This window comes from Acyrthosiphon pisum, chromosome A1 (genome assembly GCF_005508785.2).
Source record: "Acyrthosiphon pisum isolate AL4f chromosome A1, pea_aphid_22Mar2018_4r6ur, whole genome shotgun sequence".
Lineage (NCBI taxonomy): Eukaryota > Metazoa > Arthropoda > Insecta > Hemiptera > Aphididae > Acyrthosiphon > Acyrthosiphon pisum.
The window spans coordinates 55940035-55962032 of record NC_042494.1 but is presented as its reverse complement, the minus strand read 5'-3'; the positions used below and the strand labels follow the sequence as shown (position 1 = coordinate 55962032).

Genomic DNA, 21998 nt, shown 5'->3' with positions numbered 1-21998 from the left:
AACTGACTATTTATCCTATACATTGATAGTAATAAAATGTTAGTTACCATCATTAAATTAAAAATTGACTTGGAGACAATCATTAACACGTTCGCTGCGTACTGACGCCAATTGGCGTCATAAGTATCATTCAGCAATGTGTTTGATGCCATATGTGGTCTAATATACATTTAAAATAAATAATTTAAAATTCCCTAATTTGGCTGAACGTTATTTTATTATTATTTAGTTTGGATTAAACACGTGTTTGTAAATATGTATACATACGTCGTTATGAGCAGTTTCTTTATCTTTTTTTTTAATTTCTTTTGTTTTTGCTTTTATCATACGCACTGGGTGAAAACTGCAAAAAGAGTAAAAGACATACGCAGAGAATGTGTTAAATCAGTGTCAATTGGCAGAGATTTAACAACAAGTGATTCTAGCACTCAAATTTCATATGGGTTTGTAGAGTATATTTTTGTTAAGGTGCAACTTGACACCCAGCAGGTCTTTATCATTAATGTACATCAATTTGTCACAATATTATATAATGTTATATTTAATTTGGTGGTATATATTATATTATAATTATCAATTAACAATTTTATATAATATGATTTACCAAATTGTAACCTTTATGAACCAAAATATTATTTTCTTTTTGTCTCTATGTACATATTGTTATATGTTATTAATATACATTTTAATTACACATTGATAGATATAATTTTTAACGCTAAACCAGAGTATGACTAGTTAAGTGAGGACCGATCGTTAGATACTTAAAAGTTAACAAACTTCTTCATTTGTCAGTGTATAGTGCGGCGTTATACACTTGTACCATGTATTATCAAATACAATAATAAAGACGTTATTATAAAAACAATTACATTTTAACAATTGTTTATAAGAGCCTATTACCTAAAGACCTTAAGAGGATAAGTAGACCTATCGTGAATTCTGTTGCAAGAACGATCCGTCACTAATACCGCTAATCGCTACCCCTCCCCCCCCCACCACTGAACAAGTAAATATTAAACACCTGAAAGATAAACGTTATATGATCACGATTTTTAACTTAATATTATATTGATGAAAACGCTCAAAGTAATGGATTGGCATGGCTAAATTCCAATGCTTTGCTAAAGAAAAATAAGTACCTAGGTATACAGGAATAAGCATATTTGAGTACCCACTGAAAGGAATAAAATACGGGGTTGTCAGGATTAAATAAATTAAACAAATAATATTTATTAAGTATCACTACGATTTATTTGGCTAAAACGCGGAACGTCGCCGAAGCGTAAAACTAATTCAAAACATAAATAACATAAAACGGCGGTTCGCCCAGAGCACATACGTCGTGCTCTACGCCCTACGGTATCGGCGAAACAGGCCATGACAAAATAGACAAAATTTTGTCATGAAACAGGCAGTGTTACGGCGGCGGAGACGTGCCGCTAGGTCGACCGACAGTGCTGCCTGAGCGGACAAAAAAAGATCGCTAACACCACCTATTTATTACCGTACAGAAATATATCTTTAAAAGGATTATCTTATAGCCCTGCTCAACTTTGCAGTCTAGAGAATTAAAAAGAACAATAATAGCAGTAAAAAGAGAAAATCAATTAAAACCTGAAGTGAAAGCATATAATTAAAGGAACATTGTAACTTTACCGGACACCCTTTTTTTTTTAGACATGTGGTTAAGAGTTAACTACTGAAAACGATGGGGAACTCAGAATTTGTATTTTGAAGTTATAGTCTAAAGTTGTTTTGAATTCTATTTTTACGCATTCGCACTCCGCTCTTATATTGTCATTATATATCTATATGTTAAACTAATCTAATATAAGTAATAATTATTTTTGCAATCATTTTCGGCTAGACAACAGCCAACAGATCCGGTCTCAAAACTTGAGATCCTGTTGACCTTTTGGCTCTTGTAACCTAACCAGTTGCACTGTTACAGTGTAAAAAGTATATAAACTAGTAGCTCCCCAGTGGCGTATTTTGGTCATGTTTGTGCGTGTGTGTGTGTGTGTGTGTGGGGGGGGGGGGGTGAAACATTTACTTAACTCGTTGAAATATAATTATTACCTGTAGGTTTCCGAAAAAAAATTCCTAAAAACCGAGCTTAACTGTATTATTTCAATATATTTGAGCAATTTTCAATAGAGATTAGTGTTAATTACGAAGTAATATTATCTGAGTACTTAGTTACAACTTACAGCTATCATAGGGGATTTCGGTTTTTATTTGTTGTTTCTATAAAATATACTATATTAGTACCAATATGGTTCTCCAGTTAAAAAAAGTCATGGAGGGGGGGGATTACCACTGTGGCACCTTACGCCATGTTAGCTCCGGTCGCCAAACTCGAGGTCCAACGAACATCTTGGTTGGGGACTCAGTTCCCAAGACCCCGGGGAGGGAAATAGGATACCTGGGGAGGGGTAGACCTTCAGAGTCTGTTCGGAAGAGTTGGATGAGTGCAGACCTTAGCTTATATAACGGGTGACCTATAACCTATAGTTTGTCAAGCATAGATCATAGCTAGTGTTTTGTCGATGACTGCTGTTAAAGTAGTATAGGTACATATTTACTGTTTACTATTATTGGGTATAATGCCATATTGCGAATAATTTTATATTTTTAAGTGAATATATTATTGCGGGGTGGGGGTGGGAAAAGTGAACAATGCCCCTCCGCGGGCTACTTTTCAGTTTTCTTATAATATCAGGTGGCAACTACAGCCCCCAACATTATACTGAAAAAAATTCTTAAACACATTTTAAAGTTTATAATTGGAGCGATGTGCGGTATAGTATCATAATAGGCAATCCGACTATTTTTTTTTTGTAAAAGCTAAATATAAGAAAAAAGATTACAACAGAATATTTCCCTAAGTTTTAAACGCTTAATGCTTTGTGCGTTTATATAATCTTATTTTAAACATTGTAAAAATACAGTACCTATCTTCTTATGATAATATTGATATACATAGGTACCTGTATTAATTATTTCGAAGACGACTATCTGGCAATTGCTTATATTTGTGTCCGCCTACCTAAGAATGAATAGCAATCAAATTATTATTTACCAATCTGGGAAAACCCGTTCAGATAAGAGCGACGATTGTGGCCTTTTGGCTTTGCGATTATCGGATCACCTACAGTTAGTATTCGGTAATCAGTATTGTATGTCAGTACAAGACGGAATAATTGTGATGGCTGATGGGCTCATATAGACACTATTAAGTCGTAAGTACCAAATAAATTAAAAGATAATATATTATATTAGACATTAGTACATTTAATTCACTGTTTCTTTATAAATATAACAACGTTATTAGTCTAGGACTCGGAACTTACTGAGTAAAAAGTAGATACAAAATATAATATATTTTGTATCTACTTTATGCACTTATTATTTTCTTTACTCACAATTTTCATAAATAAAAATAGATATTTTATTAAAAAATATTTTTATAATTTATTAAATATTCATCAATATAAACGGGAAATTGGATATCAACTTTAAAGATTTTAAAAACACGATATGGATACAAATGTACAATAATACCACAGAATAAAATAATACCTAGTGAAAACTATCAAAATAAATATGCATAATAAGACGCAGTGCCGTAGTCAGGGGGTGAGCACTGGGGGCACGTGCCCCCCGAATTTTTTTTTACTTTTTTTTATATTATATTATATGTTTGATAAAAATTAAAAGTTAAGGCTGTCGAGTTAACCATTTTGAAGGGGTCGGTTTTAGGAAATATTGTACATCCATCGTTAGTACTATATCTATGTGAGTAGTGACTGATCATTAGTGTGTGCGAGTTCCCCGAACGCTTTATGTAATTTAAGATAAACGACGGCTAAGATTCTTGAACCCCAGTAAAGTACAGTGCAGTCAAGTCTGTATATTTTGTGATAAAAAAATGTTCAACTTACATGTGCTACAAAACTCCCAAAAAGTGGAAGACAAATTCACCCAGTAGCAAAAGCCCTTTTGGCTATTTTAATTTTGAAAACATATATTTGAATTCCTTAATCTCTTTTCTAGATTATGTAGGAAATGGATTTATGATCTGTAGTATTGTTTAATTAGTATTATAGTACCAGAGTAATTTTCTTTTTTTTTTCAAAATTCACTTTTACTTTTGAATTACTAAAAAAAAAAACTTCCAACAAAACACACAAAAAGCGAAGAAATTGTTATGTTTTTTTCGAAATTAAAATTGGATTTCTGGAAATATATTTTTTTCCGCTTATTGATACTGAACAAAAAATTGCAACAAAAAACTGCACAAAAAACTGCACAAAAAAACTACCAGCTTTCAACAGTCCTAATATAGTCTTGTATTTTTGTTAGTAAATTTTAATAATATTCGAACCAAAAATGGAATGTTTTGTTTACAACACATTTTGATATAATGATAATAATATTGATAACTACATTAACCTATGGTTTACAATAATATTATATAATAATAAATTCCAAATTAATCATATCACAATATCTATTAGGTACTTATAACGCGTTATACATCAACAAGAAACCATGATACTATCATAGATATATTATAGTATACTTTAGAAGTTTCCAGTATACCCACGAATAATATTATGCAATCACAAGAATAAAATAGTCATTCTAGGTTTTTAATATGTAATTTCGTCCAAATTTGAACTTAAAATGACTATAAAAATAAACTGTGTAAATGTATTTTTTAGATTTTTTGGTAACAGAAAAAATTACTTACGTAGAATCTTGTTTTAAATTTTCAATTCTTAGATACAAAAGTTGAACATTTTATACATTTTTAACTACAAAATAATTATTCAAATTAAAATTTGATAAATTTTGTCAAAATTCGATCTTTAAATGCTTAAAAAAAAAATTGTGCCTATGTATTTTTAATATTTTTCAACTGCTATTGTAACAATATATCAGGAGCCTTGTATTACATTTGTACACTTTTTGGCCCAACAGATAAAACTTAATTGATATTTATAGAAAAAAAAACTAAAAACATTGAAAACTGACCATGTCCGTAAACAGCTCAAAAAGAGTCAAATTATTTTCAAAATTTTATCGTATATAGAAAATGCTAATATAAACATTCAGTGAAATTTTGAAGTATCTACAGTCCTTCGTTTTTTAATTACAATAAAATAAGAAAATCGTCACTTTAGAAATCAAGCGAATATCAAATGTTGTAAAAATATGAATTTCAAACCCTCATAAAAATTTAATTTGACTTTTTTGTAGACATTTTTTTTGTGATTTTTACATATTTTGTCAATTTTTGAACTTTAAATGCTTATAAAAAAAAACTGTAACTAAGGATTTTTACTATTTTTCAAATGTCATTGTAACAATATAGTAGGAGCCATGCATTAAATTTTCAAGTATTTTTAATCAACAAATAAAGTTTTAATACATTTATAGAAAAAAAAACTAATAAAATTGGAAACTGAAAATGTCCCTAAACAGTTCAAAACAAATCAAAATATTTTTAAAATTTTATCATGTATAGAAAATGGAAATATAAACAACCAGTGAAAATTTCATGTATCTACGGTCATTTGTTTTAAAGTTACACCAAAAACCAAAATCAATTTTCTCGAAAACAGCTTTTGCGTAAAAATTCTCGTTTTTCCTTAATTTTTCTTTTGTATTTTACGGCGCTTTTTAAAACTATTGGAAATTTTAAATTTTGACCTCCCTAATGCCCCAACTAGATTCACTTTCCCATCAAACAAGATATTGTTGAAGAAATCGAAGCAGTTTTACTGCCCCAAACCGTGATGACAGACACAAAAATAAAAAAACACACATCATTGTCAAATCCAATACATTCATCGTCTCATTCATCCAATCAGAATCTAAAATATTGGCATACAATATTACAATACTAGGTTAATAAATAAGTAATAACGAATAACGTGATATGCGAACACCGTGATAAACGAATACATATCTACTGATGTTCGTTTCTTCGTACAATCTACAATCTACATGTCAATTACAGTTTAAACACAATTTTGTCACTGAGAGACTGATGAAATCTTACATAATATGCAAACATAGGGTGAACTGTAGCCAAGTTTCATCAACAACTTAAACAGCTCTCCGACCATTTTACTTAAAAATTTATTTAAAATTTACTTAATTTTTTTAAGCTTTAACCTTTTCAAAACAATCATAATAGTTGGGTATATATTTAACGATTCTTTGCCCAATACATAATACGTATGAACTTATTTATTATTATTTTACTAATATAAAATAACTACTAATTAACAATAAATTACATAAATAATGATTTCAGAGGGTGCTGATCACACAATCCCTCCCCCCCCATGGCCCGCCACAAATGGTCTCAAATCTTCTAAGCATAGATTAAATAACACTATATAAATGAACAACTTCAGTGCAATAATTTATTCCTCATTGTTTTAATTTGGATTTGGCTCACAAGTGGCGCATTTTGGCAGGAGGATGTGAAAAATAAGACTTATTTAGGTACTTAGTATCCAGGAGATTTCTACTACCATGTGCCACTAGTGAGGCAAATCAAATTAAAATAATGAGCGATAAATGATAGCATTGACATTGACTATCTATATTGACATTGTGTTATTTGATCTATGCTGTGAGTTCTACGAATATCATATAGCGTATTCGTATTCCACTGCGTAAATTATGTACAAGACTTAGCCCACTCAAAAGTATTTCGAGCCCCATATAAAAACAAATGAAAAATAATTCTAAAATAATATTTTCCTTATAGATCGCAGCTAGTATAATAATATTTTGACTTACTTTATTTTTCATGAAATACTTGCGTAAACGACAACTGACTGTCATTATTTTAAAAGACATGAGAACTTGTTTTTGCTGCAATAGTACCTAATATATTTAAAATCAATACATTTAATATTTCGTAAGTAAACGAAAAAACAATTCCATCAAATTAAATTGTGTACTTGTCTCTTTAACATAGGTACCTAATATTTAAATTTCTTTAAAAATCACATTCTAAAGTATTTAAATTAAAAATGTTGTGGATTCTTAAATACCTACATAATAATTTGTAAAATTTTGAAATTTTGAATAATAATTTTAGGTATATACCCAATGCAATTTTAATAACGATAGTTCAATCAAATCAATAAAAAATGTTATTGCATCATTTTAAGTAATTTTTGTGATTATTTCAACTTATATTGCTCAAATTACACTTTTAAATATTTAATTTATACAATACCTACATCTAATAAAAAGTTTAATAGCTGTATTAGATTATAATGGATTGGCTGTTTATATTTAAGAATACTTTTCATAATTTATATATTTTTTTGTAAGACACAAATTCATACGATTATACGAATGTAGTTTTAAAGTCTTTTAGTATAAGTTGCCATTCGTTAAAATCACATACGTCAAACGCTGTATTGGACCAGTTATTACTTATTACCACTGGTGAGCAAACCAGATATTATGAGCCAGAATTCCCCCGTATTTAAAACGAAATGTCGAAATCGGAAATACCTACATAACGTATTATCTTATCTATAACATAAAAGAATAAATTAAATTTGTGATTTTTTTTTGTATTACTTCAATGAAAATAATATGAATATGAGTTAACTGTTTGTTGGGTATAATAAAATTGTATACAAAAACAATATCGATAACACTTCGGTCCTTCCGTATATAGTTAACTATTTTTTTTTTATATTGGTAGGCAATTTAATTTAAATATAAACATAAAAAATATTATATTTCTGAACCATTTCTTTCATATATGCATCAATGCATCTATATTCTATATTATCTAATCATCATAGTTATTAAAAAAAATTCTCTACACATTATAAAATGGCGTTAATTTTGTTTTGTTGAATTTTCTCTATAGATTAAATTAAATGATATTGTAAAAATTACAAATCTGAGTATTTATTTTAAATGGCTTGTGTGTCAAATGTGTGAATTCATGAATTACTTATTACACTTTAATCAATATTGATAATACTTTATTATTATTTGTTTAAGCAACGAAAATTACCTATTATACTTAACCACATGATTTTAATTAAATATGTGACAAAGAATTTAAAAAAAAAATAGTGATATAGTGATTCGATAAGTACCTAAATGTTTTTTTTGCAAATACAAATGAAATATTTATTTATTCACCTTACAGATTATGCCAATAAAGAACAGCACTGCAGGTTGAACAGACATGTTCAGTCCACACAACGTTTAGAAGTACCTGTTTGATGGTGAACACCTGACGGTATATAATATACACATATATAATATATTTATACATATATATATATATATATATCATTTTATACATATATTATATATTATATATATATATATAATATTATACACGCGTCACACCCTCCCACAACACAACACACGCACGCACACAATATGATATACTGTGATATTTTCAAAACCCGAATTTTGAGTTTTCAGCCAAGATCGCAGGTAGGTCTACATGACTATACTTGTCACTATACAAAATACAATTGAATTGTTCGTGATAAATTATGGTAGTAGCAGGGCATAGGTCCATGCATATTGGTATATCCATAATACATAATATTATAAGTACTACACTACCACCAATGGTACCTATACGTATAATAAAACGTACCTCTTTACACCTTTTGAAATATTTTGTGTAATATATAATATAAACAATAAACATCACATATTCACATTATTACATTTTCTACATATTTGAAAATTTGAAATAGGTATATTTATTATTAGAATACATTTTAATATAATATAGATATAATATAGAAAGAATATAGGTACAATTAATGAATTTATGTATTAAGTTTTGGTGAAAACGATTTCGGACGCGGTGGGTTTTAGAGTTATTAAAATCTTAATGTGTTATTGATATTTGAAGAAGAGTTTAATTTGTTTGAGATGTCGAGAATTTCTAGCTACCGAGGGTACACTGCAGTGCAGTATTATATTTGATTACTATTCCTTATAGGTACTTATTAGTTATTACCTACGTCCTACAGTTAACAAATATTAAAGTTCGATACAAAAATATAAAATAATGGTCAATATAAAAGTAAGTTGTAAAATACATAAGAAAAAATATAAACCTTTTAGCTTTTAAAGATATTATAAACAATTTATAATAAATAGTCAAAACAGACATCGATCATTGCACTCTACAATAATAATTTAAAATAGGTTACGTTTTCTTGAACAATTGTGATTTTAAAAAAATATAATAAAATATTTTGTATTTTTGGACATTTTGTCCAACTTTTTTCAAAGCAGACTGTCCTCGGACATTTTTTCAGTTTTTATTTTTTTGCGATGTCCAACAGGCAACAATATGCTCAAAAACTATAGATAATTTAGATTGCCCGCACATAGATAACGTGAATGTATACTGAATATTAAAACATATTATAAAATATAATATATAACTATATAAGTGTAGGTACTATATATATTGTATATAGATTATAGATGTGGTTTGATAGGTATATCGAATATATAATACAAAATTATTAAGAAGTAAGAACCATGTTATTGAACATGAGGCGCTATATGTATTGAAAACATGTTATCGTGTTGTAAAACCACATGATTTCGTTCTCTACATATTTCAGAGGAATTGAGTGAAATCGCCCTGTAAACGACCATTGGCGCAAGCAGGTAGCTGGTATACCATCATCATCATCCCTTCTCGCTTGACTGACCTTCTACGCACAATATTATACAAAGGCTAAACGCGCGCGCCCACGCTCTTACTGCGTTCGGGATCAGTATAAGATCGTGTTTTGAACCGTAGAAACCGATTAATGCGGACGCTGAGAGACGAGTTGTTTAATATCTTGAATTCGCCACCATGCAGGAAATCTTTGAGGTAATCTTAATAATTATTTATATTATATATTATAATATATACCGCATTATTTATGTATTTAAAAAAAAAAAAAATTATGTATCTAAAAACTATTGTATAGGTTTGTATATCGTATTGTAATAAGTAATAACTAATAAATAATATTATACAGCTGAGGTAACTATCAACTGTTAGTATAACTCTTAGTAACAGTGAATTTTAAAATTGTGACTAGAGTTTATACTACCGATTGATGGTAACCACATTCGCAACCATAATTTTATTTAATTTTACATCATGAAATGCGACTGTAATTAGCAGCTAACCTTAATGTTATGTATTTTTATTTTATATGAATGTATAATTTAAATGCATAATTATTCAAACCTAATTTATTTTTTTTTAACTTATTTACTTACATTATATTATTAAATTAGAAACATTCTATATTATCATATACGTACAAAATTTAGTTTCGATTATATAATATAGTGTCTTAAAAATTATATAATATACTCAAAATACTTACCTATAAACGCGTAAATGCATAATACCTATATAGATATCATTTAGTTTTTAGTTTTGTATATATTTTAGTATTTTATAATATGATATAGGCATGCATAGCTGCAGTAATGAGCAATCATTCGGGTAGTATAAACATTTTTTGCTAGTAACATACAAATCATATTCTGCTAAAGATGTTTACTACTCTATGATGCATCATATAAACAACGGATTAATAAAAACTATTTGTAGTTTTTACTTTTTGAAATCATGTATTGGATTCAAGGTGGGTAACGGAATGCGGATTTTCTATATGAGATTTAGTTAAATACTATTATAAATATTCCAAGATAATTCTGTATCTCCACTACCGCCATTACCCTGGATATCTTTCGAAAACTCGGCTGCGCGTACATGGTTTAGTATTCTTTGGGATTTAATAGAGCCGGTTGAAATTGTTTCGTATACCAGCTATCTTAAATTTCAAAATACTAGACTTTGACAAATCTGCGTCCATAGGAATATTTATTATTTGTGAAAGATTCCTATTGGTAACACATACGTCTTTAGCCTTTTTGTGGAAATCTAAAGATGTTATTGTTACCTACGGAATTTCATAAGAAATCGTCAATTTTTTTCGCATGGTATTAATACTAAATAGTATTATAATTATTATATTATTTTATCAAATGTATATTTTTATTTTTCAAAACACAATATTTTCATGTTTGTAATGTACTATAATATAGTATTGTAATTATTAATATTTATAGAATATTTTAATAATATTTAGTTTATTTTTATTTTTTTTGCTGTTAAATATTGAATAATTCAACTTAAATGTATAATCTTCGTTATGGTATTTTCTTAGGCTTGCTCATATTATTTATTTTGTCATACATCAAGGTAACTTATTCACTGTGCGAGTGTTGTGTTTGAAAATCCCACGGTTGAATAAGGTACCATAATGTATGATGAAAAAAAGTCGTCGAAACTATTATTATAAATTATAATATAATATACTTAGTATGTATTAAGGTATCATTTAGCACACAGCTGTATAAATATTTATTGTACCTAATAAAACGTATTATTGTATTGCCAATAATTTGGTGACCTTATTCCTAACGATTTAAAAAAAAAAATCATTTTTTCAGACTTCCACATATATGTGAGTTATTAGAATTTTGTGTGTTGCACACATTTATCTTGGCATTGGTGTGTAAGTATTTGCCATCCATTAAAAAAACATTACATTTTTGGGTAATTCGCTATAACCTATGGGGCGGGGCGGTCAAACAATCGATCGCGAACGACCTATCAATCGGTTTTTTTTTATTGTAATTTAATTTGTATTTGAGGAGACTCAAACTTCAGAGGAAAATAATATTATAATATTTTCGGTAATCTTTATCGAAAAAAAGTTTGTCCACCCCTGGACTATAATACCATCTATATAATATTATATTATACGCGTATGGGTATGGCACGCACTTGTGGCGCTGCGGATACAGAATAAAAATACATCCGGTTTGTTTTCAGACGTATACAACACATAAAATATCTTATACGTCTTAAATGTTGTAAAATATAATATACTCGCTGGCCGCTGCTCGCAAAAAATAAAACGTTTCAAATGTTTCAATATAGGTACAATGAAAAGTGACTGAACAGATGAAACTACCTGTATATTATTATTATTACTATACTGTAGTACCCCTACACTGTATAGTGTATACAGTAAGAATTCCAAGAACTGACCGACCGCTACGCCGTTGTAATATCCATCGAAAAGAAACCAACACAATACTGCAGCAGTATAAATGTTTAATACACACATGTGTTGTTACTTGTTGCAGCCCCATATAAAATATAATAAAACCACCAATAACGTCGTCGTAGATTACACCAAAAAAATTCACTCTGAAAAAATATGTACAGCGTTTTACGAAAAAAAAGGTCTCGGTAATTTTTTTTTACAACACATTATTCTATTGTACAATTAGAATTTATTTTATACTGTCCTATAGTTAACAATAATAACATTTTTTAAATGATAAATTCCGATTTGTTGGAAATGTGGTGGTTATAAAACGTAAATAATAAATAAAAACCTAATGTACGTACTTAACTTGTGTCGCAACTCGCATTGTAAACGGATGGTTCATCCCCGTCAAATATTAAGATGGGACATTTGGACACCGGAAGTTTTAATAGTTAAACTGCCGGTCGTTTAGCCTCCGGCGTTTAGGACAAGGTTTCGGAAATTAAATTGTATGGTGGTCCAGATAATTAAAAAAAAAAATTTCCAGGGCCAGAAAAAACTTTATATTACTATTAAATTATTTTAACTTAAATATCAAATCAATAAAATGTTATTTGTTGGGTAAAAAAGTGTGAATATTTAATGTAAGACTCCTGATATATTGTTACAATAGCAGTTGAAAAATATTAAAAATACATAGGCACAATTTTTTTATAAGCATTTAAAATATAAATATTGAAAAAATACGTAAAATTTACGAAAATGTGCAAATTGTTTTGAGTTAGAAATTCATAAGAAAATTTCTATTTAAATCTAAAATTATAAAATGTAATACAGGATTTCTCATAAGATTGTCATTTTTTATCAAAAAAAAAATGTCTACAAGCAAATTAAATTGAATTTTTATGAGCGTTTGAAGTTCATATTTTTACAAGATTGGATATTCATATAAGTATTTAAAGTTCGAATTTTGACCAAATTTATCAAATTTAAAATTTAATAATTATTAAAAATGTATAAGATGTTCAATTTTTATATCTAAGGATTGAAAATTTAAAACAAGGTTCCACGTAAATAGGTTATATATAAATTACTTTATTCACAATAATATTATCATCAAATATATTATAGGTACTTATTAATATCAAGGACCGTCTTCGCTCAGAAATCAGAATCGTTTTTCTTATACAATGATAGTATATCATTGAATTCAAATTTAACACCATCCATTACAGTGACTCACTTGTAACTTACTATAGGTACAGCAGAGCGACATCCACTTATCCGCTTTGTTGTTACTTATTAATTTATGATGATTGTAAGACGTCCCTCCCATGGTTCCATGGACGTTTCCCCCCCCCCCCCACCCCAGGACAAAAAATTTTTAGTTTAATTATTAAATTATTATTATTGTTTATTAAACAATAATAACAAGAAGGCAAATCAATAAATCTATAAATGATTAAATGAATACTAATTAATAGGTATATAAATATAATTCAATAACCATGTATACCTGCATTTCTCTCTGCTACAGCTATATGGTATTACCAGCAGTATTGCTGCCGCAACTAACGGGGGGACTGGGGGTGCATAGCACCCCCAAATGGGCCTCCTTTCCACTTAAGTGGGGCCCCCAAAACACAAAATGCCTTTAAGAGGGCCCCCACAATAAAATTTGCACTAGGGCCCCACAAAGCCTAGTTGTGGCCCTGATTACCAGCTATATATTGTGCAGGCTATGTAGTATGTATTATAATTTATGAATCATTACTACATCATATATTATTATTAATGAAATTAAATACAATTGCAACAGCAATATATCATATACCTATTTCACATTCTATATTTTCACCATGTTTTTTACAAGTAAAAAATATTAATACCTAATTAATGAATATTGTCCATACCAGAGTTACAATAAAGTTAAAATATTTACGGAAATTCGTCAAAATCACAAACATTTGCAAATAATTCACTGGATAAAAAATCCTAAAACTTTATAATTTTATTACCTATATAGGATAAATAGTTGGACATTTGAATACAATAGATTCCTCGTGAGTTTTATGTCTCGAAGGCTATAGTTTGTTTGATATAAATGATAATTATAAAGGTAATTTTCCCAACTCTTCAACAGTTATAACATAATAATTAATAAAAACAATTACATAAAATTTCTGTTTATAATTTATTTTCTGCATTTCTAAAATGAATTGCAATTAATAATATTTATGTATCGGTAAATAAGTAAAATAAAGTAACCTATAACGTGTTAATGTGTTGGATAATTTTTTGTTGAAATAATTAATTCAAATTAAAAACAATTAGAGCACTAATCAATTTTGAACAATTATGAAGTAAATATTTACTTATTCTTGCATTTTAATTTTTAATATAAAAAATGGAATACAATACAGTTTAAAATCACGCATCTGTTTAAACAACAAAACATTATATGATTTAATTTTTTAATTATCTAAATACACAATACCATGCAACTGTTCAAATCACACAGTATAGTCATTCGAACTTCGATATCATGATTGTATAGCATATTATGAAATGGATACACTTTTGTTTTGAATAACGCAAATTACCAGACCAGCGTCGTTAAAAAAAAAATCAAATACAATGAATAAGCTTACGGTGTTTTCGGCAATTTTAATTATCTTGGGAGGAGAATGTTTCCACGGCATTAACGCAGACTATTCTATTGAAACTACAAATGTAATGTATTGTACAATTCATTTAATTACATTATTACTTATTTCGAAGTGTATGTATGCCAAGTACTTATCAATACTTCTAAAATAAAGCGTATGATCGTATACTTATTCGAAAGATGACAAATATTTAAATACTTACATTTGTAAAAAAAATGCTTTCAAATAATTATTTCTCTGTTTTAAAAAATAACTATGTGTAAATATAATTATTTTATTTCATTGACATTTCATTGACATTTCAAACGTTTTCTTATGGTTGTAAATTAGCAATATAATCTTATCTCTAAATCATTTTTAATAAAAACTTGTTATGTACATGATAAGTATCATTCATATTTATATTTCAATCAATAATTTAACTTTTTTGGACCTCTATTCTAAGTTGTTTATTCAAAAATGGTTTATCAATAAATACTTAATAATTTAAAAAAATAATTCAAATATTTAAAAATCTAATGATCTTGGTATTACTGTTTTAGTTCACTGGCAGGTGGTATGCAGTTATGGCGACTGGATGCAAAGACGGCAAAGACTGTAATATTTTTACAAGTACGGTTTTGTTTAAACACATTTAAAATACTTGTATTGTACATTTAAATTTGTATTTTATATTTTACGAATGACCTTATACTTGAGATCAGGGTAAATGGGTGATAAAATAATTGTAAATTGTAATTGACCTAAAATATTACAATTTGGAGACCCTGCAGGAAGGCATTCACAAAAATATTCAACAGTAATTTTTTCTATGACACAATTATTTTTTAATAATTGTTGACTTATTTTTTAGAAAACTATTATTGTTAGTAATAATCGAGGTGATAATTAATAAAGTAAAAACAAAAAAAAACATTTTTAAACTAATAATATGAGTCTTCTCTTTTTATTTACAAATTAATATGGTTGCTTCTTATATTATTTATGCTTAAACTATTAAACACAGTGATATCACGTTTAGAGGATAATAATATTATATTAATACAACTGCAATATAGGAGTATTATAGAATGTTATATTTTAATATTAATACTGTACTCTTTGCCCTTGGGGCATTGAAATCTAATAGCATAAAGGTCAAGTGGAATTGTAGGAATTTCTTAATGATTTGAAAATAACTAAATAATTTAATAATAATAATAAGCAAGAAACTCCTACAATGGGTCAAATGTCAAATACCTACATCGAAAACCCATCTGAATTAAAAAGTGTAAACGTTTTAATTTACTGAGGGATGGGTTAAAATTATACTTAAGTCCGCTTTCTCCTACACCACTGAATATCCCTATGAATATATTGTATAGAGCCAAAACAGGTGGCTTCTCAAAAATGGCCTTATATCCTTACCATTACTTTTGGAACACAGATAACAACAAATTATCAATATTCTCAAAGATAATAAAATATTTATAAAAACACTACCACTGAAAAAATCCAGGGGGATAAATCTATCCCATCGAACAGTGGCTCAAAAATCAGAATAGTTGGCCTAAATCCTGAAATAAATACACCTTACAATTTATAAGTACCTACATATAATACACAGAAATGTAGAACTACGATTTAAGATAGTACTAGGTATCTTAAATCGTTTGTAGAACACTTGAACAACATGTAGGTAACTATAACAGAAGATATTTTTTTGCGTCAATATGCAGCTATTAACGTATTAATATAACGTCAACGATTTATGATATACAATATTAATACATTAATAATCGACACAGTGTGTTCAAACTGTAAAATGTAGAAATAATTTTGTTTCATAAATAGATAACGAAAAACCGTGCGAATGTACATCAGCAGACTTTATTGCTCTCCAGGAGAATGGCTGGCTAGTGTATATGAATTCGATCAACAACGAGTAAGTAGTTTTTACTTTTTCATGAGCCCAAAAGTTAAAATATGACCGAACAACAACTATACTTCTCATAAATTGTACCTAATTTGTATTATTATAATAATGGAAACTATTTTTCCATACGCTTTCGCTTACAATTATGATCTTCAGGTCCTCTACAGTAACAGTCGATGTAGGAGGTGCAGCGCCGTCGGGCGATGATAAAATCATTCAAGGTTTTATTTACAGCCGTAAGCAATGAGCATATTATATTATAATAATTATAAATTATTTAACATTGTATCTATGTAAATATGTAATACGTTACGACTAAGTGCTTGTAAAAGGGCAGTGAAAATGGTGGTGCTGTAAGAGGCGGAACACCACTATTAGGTACCAACTTTTTTTTGCATATCGCGTCTTTATTTTGTAAATAACATCTTATAATCGTATCTATATTATAACAATATTCAATTAATTATAGTGTCCAACTAAAGTCGAATCTGCAAATTGTCGGACCAGTTATTTCATTCCAAGATCCACTCGGACTCGGGTCACTAGATACTATAATAATTATACCAGCTTATGGTCTAAGGTCTATAGTCTATACGCCTTGACGGTCATGCGCTGTCTTCTTCTGTAATTTTCCCAATTTATTCGACTTTCAAGTTTCAAGCACGGTTATTTCAATATACAACTTATAAAATCTAATTACATTTTCGATTATTATCAAAAATCAATTTTTATGTGAAAAGTACAACTAATAATAGATAATATTTTATTTTTTAGGAGCTACAATGCCGTTGAGTGTATTATCAGCATCGGAATGCTCTATTACTGACAATGTTATTGGACAAAAATGTAAGCACATATAAGATGATCGGGGGTCAACATCAAACATACCTAATCGTTTAATAAAAATAATAAGATAATTAATTAATTAATTAATAATATATGCCTGTTTTTAGTTTTTTTAAGGTATAGAATTACCATTATCGGCTCTAGTGAAAAGGATGGTTATATGATCACCACAATGGCCGAAAGTAAGAATTTATATTTAAATAGTTATAAGAGCTTATTATATTAGATAATAGTGTTATGAAATTAGTATTCGCCATTAGGGCATATTATTACGGAGAATTTCTTCTATACGTCTTATATATAGTTTTATAAATTACATTTAACTTTTAAATATTTTTAGTAGGTATTGTCTAAGTCTAACTGTTAGACCCTAACATATACATTTTTGCGATTCTTTGTGAGACTGTGAGTTGTATACATTAGTTATCCACGTAATTACGATATTTAAATAATACATTATTTCATTGTATAAAAAGTCTTTAATAGTTGCAATTAATATAATGTTGTGCCACATAACTAAATTGTTTTTTTATTTTTTATTTTAGTTGATGAAAGTAATACAGACAAGGGCAATCCGTTAACAGTTATTTGGTGCCATAATAAAACGCCTGGTAAAGATACTATCTGGAGGCATATAGTAGAGCACTTTAAATCTCTTCAATTAGATATCCACACATTAAAGTTTATTAACCAGCTAGGTTGTAAATATCCAACGGAAAATCAATACAACGAAATGTTTTTCTGCTGATCATCAAAATTTGATTTAATCAGATTTAATCTGCTAATCGGTATTGTAAGTTAATTATATAGAAGTAAAATACAATGCATACCATATGTATTATTGTTGTATTATACTATTATCCAATTAAAATTATTAAACATATTTATATCAAATATTTTTTTTAAATTTGATGTAATGTACCAATTTAAATGTTCTAAAATGTTTAAAATAAAATCGTAAATAATATACTTGTTACTTTATATATATATATATATATATATACACAAAATTAAACATATAATACAATATCGAATATAATAATATTATGTTATAATATTCAATAATATTGTCTTAAGTTAATGATAATGATCAGCACTAAACATTAAACAGATATACGTACATAAGAAGGTAAAATATATTGGTAGCATACACATATTACAATAATTTAATAGCAGAATAGCTAGGTAAATCGATACATTACTATGCATTTATATATTATCATAGGCGTGATGAATTTATATAGGGGGGCTCAGTGGTGGATCCAGGGGGGTAGAGGTCTCAGCCCCCCAGACCTCTTCAACAGGCAACAGACTCCTCTTTTTACTTACAGAAATATTTTAAAGTATTTATGGCTTATAAGTAATTTTTTTAGGAGGTCCCCCCTAAATTAAACCCTGGATCCGCCACTCGTGGGGCTATAACCTATTATATTTTTGGTACACAACAGTACAACATTTATATGCTAAAAATCTAACTAAAAGAATTACGAAATGGTGGGGGGGACTAAACAAATATCCAGGAAGGCTATAGCCCCCTTAGACCCCCCCATTTTACGCCTATATATATTATACTTAAATATATTTTAAACAGGAAAAGGCATGATTTTAGATATAACCATATAGGTATTTAATATATTATCATGTCTATTCAGCAGATTTTATAAATATAATAGAATTACTAATATATGAGGTATGAATATATTTTATCCTGCAAGACTCGCGAGATATTCGTGGGACAATCTTAGGGTTCCGCCAGATGTACCTATGTGAATATTGAGAAAATTGTTTTATATTATACTTGGAGAAAAAGTTTGCCTATAAATATTAGTTACTATTATAATATATTGCTATGAAATATTCGTTTTACAGACATTGGAGTTTCACGAAACACGAAACTTTTTCCTAGTGGTGCTGTGGTCGTAACATTTTGGGAACCACTGGTATAGATAACCGTGATTCTATATATTATATTTATATAATATTTACTTTTTATTCTTATTTTATTTTATAGGTACTTTAGTACTTATCAAAACATTTCCTATGCCTAAGTATCTAATTATGGTTTGACAGTTAAATACCTATACAAATTGTTTATCATATTGTAGTTTGTGAGGATGGGATGGGAATATGGGATGGAATAAATCTCTATTTCTATTTGTATAGTGTCATGCGGTCTATGGAAATTGGAAGTTTGTTTTAAAAAGAATAAGGGAATGGAGCTCCGGACTACGGAGTAACAAACTATTTACTTCGTTTAAATATTTAATTTCCAAGTCATAGTAAAATTCTGCATATTATGCGACATAAGCACACTGAAAACTTATTTAAGATAAATATATTTAAGTATAAACCTATACATTATTTGGATTAAGGTTTTAACTTTGAAATGTTTGACAACTTCATCAAATGTTTATTATTGTCCATTTGTCCACACGAACAAGAAATAAAATGCAGCATGAAATATGAAATCAGATAACTACCAATATTTGCCGTGCTATGAGCAAAAACAGGATGACTCCAATTTTCGTAAAATTCGAGATTTTTGTCACATTGATGGTTTTATACCGTTTTTTGATGTGAAAATAGCATAGTTCCTATTAAAATCTATCATAAAATTCAATTTAAAATAAAAAAATATGCGGAAAGTCAATATATTTGATATGAAAACACGGTAAATCCAAATACTAAGCAAAAAGTCAAATATCACATGAAAAATAATGGAGTTACTAGCTTGACCCGGGGGAAATATTATCAGCAATACGTGCACAGCTTCACTCGGACAGACGATGAGAATTGTCTCCACCGCATCAAAAAGCCTGGATTTTTCTGAATTATAATTCATTATTTTCGTATTTGATATTGATATTAATAATAATAATAATGAATGTTTATTTAGCAGTTTGAAGATAATATGTACATGATTAATATTTATTATTACACTGCAACGTCTATCACTAAGGATTTTTCCTTGTATTGATAGACGTAAGTCTCTAAAAGAATATAATTGAAATGATTAAAGTGGATAATATTAGTTAATTAAAATAAATGAGTAAATAATAATAAAAAAGTACCTTGAAGTTACCTATCTATATATGAATAACAATCGCGAGTTTTTTAAAAAGATTTTGTATATAACATAAATGAATAATAAGAACAAAATAAAAACAAAATAAAGATAAAAATAAAAATAATATTATACTATGTGATTTGTGTGTTAACCTAAGGATTTACTTCATTTGTCAATTACTATTTCTTAATTAATAATTTAAAGGTATCAAAGTTTGGATAGTTTTTTATAGAAATGGGTATTTTTTCATAAAGTTTCAATCCAGTTATCATATAGCTATTGTAGTATTTAGTTATGGTCATTTTTGGGTATATTAACTTTTCAGTTCTTGTGTTATAAGTATGAACGACCGGTTGTATTAAATTTTTTTTTGACATGTAATATAGAGTTTTTTTATAATATAATTGTTTTACTGTTAGTATTTTGGCTTCGGAGTATAAATTTTTGGATGAGTGAAACCTAGGTTTGTGATAGATTATTTTTAAGGAGGTGTTTTGTGCTATCTGTAAACAATTTATATGGGTTTGTGCCGCGTTACCCCAAACTACTATACTATATTCTATCAGGGATTGGGTTAAATTATAGTAAGTATTTTTTAGACAGTGAATATTTAAAAAGTGTTTTGACATATTGTAAAATGTGTATAATTTGTGCAGTTTCATATTAAGCTCCGATATATGAAAGTTCCATCTTAAGTGTTGATCAAATGTGACGCCTAAATATTTGGTTTTAACAACTTTGTTACAACTACACTGTGAAAAGGATGTACATTTTTTGTCATGTGCTTTTATACTAGACATATTGGGCGATGTTTTTATTGAATTTGAAAATGTGATGTATATATATTATATGTTATTATAAGTATTCGTATTATTTATGTTTAATGTTTATTATACAATTGTTATTTTATTATAATATAGGTAACAATAATTATAAAATATTCTTATAATTTCCAGTTATACAATTATTTCATTTACACAGTAAAATGTTGTTTCTTAATTTTCTTATACTTCGTATCAAAGAGAATATTTATATTTATTTCAACACAATAAATAATAATGGGCCCCACTGAACATGCTCGTGTTCACGTGGGAATCATGAACTTGGTATGAAGAATTAACCAGCAATTTTTTAGTTACCTACCAAATCTCAATAAAAATAATAATACTTACGTATTTATTGAGGTTTTCGGTTACGTGAAAGTAAAAATTAACTGGTATGGTGAAATTTTTTCTGCCCCAAATGGCGATGACATTCACAATAAAAAAACTTAAAATACACACACACGCACACTATTCATTGTACAATCAATAGTACATTCATTGATA

The 21998-nt window shown here is 28.2% G+C and overlaps 1 protein-coding gene and 4 non-coding genes across 5 annotated transcripts; all 5 read left to right on the top strand.

Annotated features, from left to right (window-relative positions):
• Positions 1–10090: 10090 nt before the first annotated feature.
• Positions 10091–10152, top strand: Mir3032 (microRNA mir-3032). Its single transcript, NR_040196.1, has one exon. It is a non-coding gene; the product is annotated as a microRNA mir-3032 (primary transcript).
• Positions 10153–10834: 682 nt separating this feature from the next.
• Positions 10835–10898, top strand: Mir3024 (microRNA mir-3024). The gene has a single exon (NR_040188.1). It is a non-coding gene; the product is annotated as a microRNA mir-3024 (primary transcript).
• A 57-nt stretch (positions 10899–10955) lies between these two features.
• Mir3016 (microRNA mir-3016) lies at positions 10956–11018 on the top strand. Its single transcript, NR_040179.1, has one exon. It is a non-coding gene; the product is annotated as a microRNA mir-3016 (primary transcript).
• A 294-nt stretch (positions 11019–11312) lies between these two features.
• Mir3053 (microRNA mir-3053) lies at positions 11313–11375 on the top strand. Its single transcript, NR_040236.1, has one exon. It is a non-coding gene; the product is annotated as a microRNA mir-3053 (primary transcript).
• Positions 11376–14701: 3326 nt separating this feature from the next.
• On the top strand, positions 14702–18570 carry LOC100160301 (uncharacterized protein). Its single transcript, NM_001161958.1, is given in 7 exon segments — positions 14702–14906; positions 15385–15454; positions 16676–16766; positions 16914–16993; positions 17532–17603; positions 17711–17785; positions 18149–18570. Coding segments are annotated over 7 exon segments (687 nt in total). The 5' UTR covers positions 14702–14810; the 3' UTR covers positions 18352–18570.
• Positions 18571–21998: the final 3428 nt, after the last annotated feature.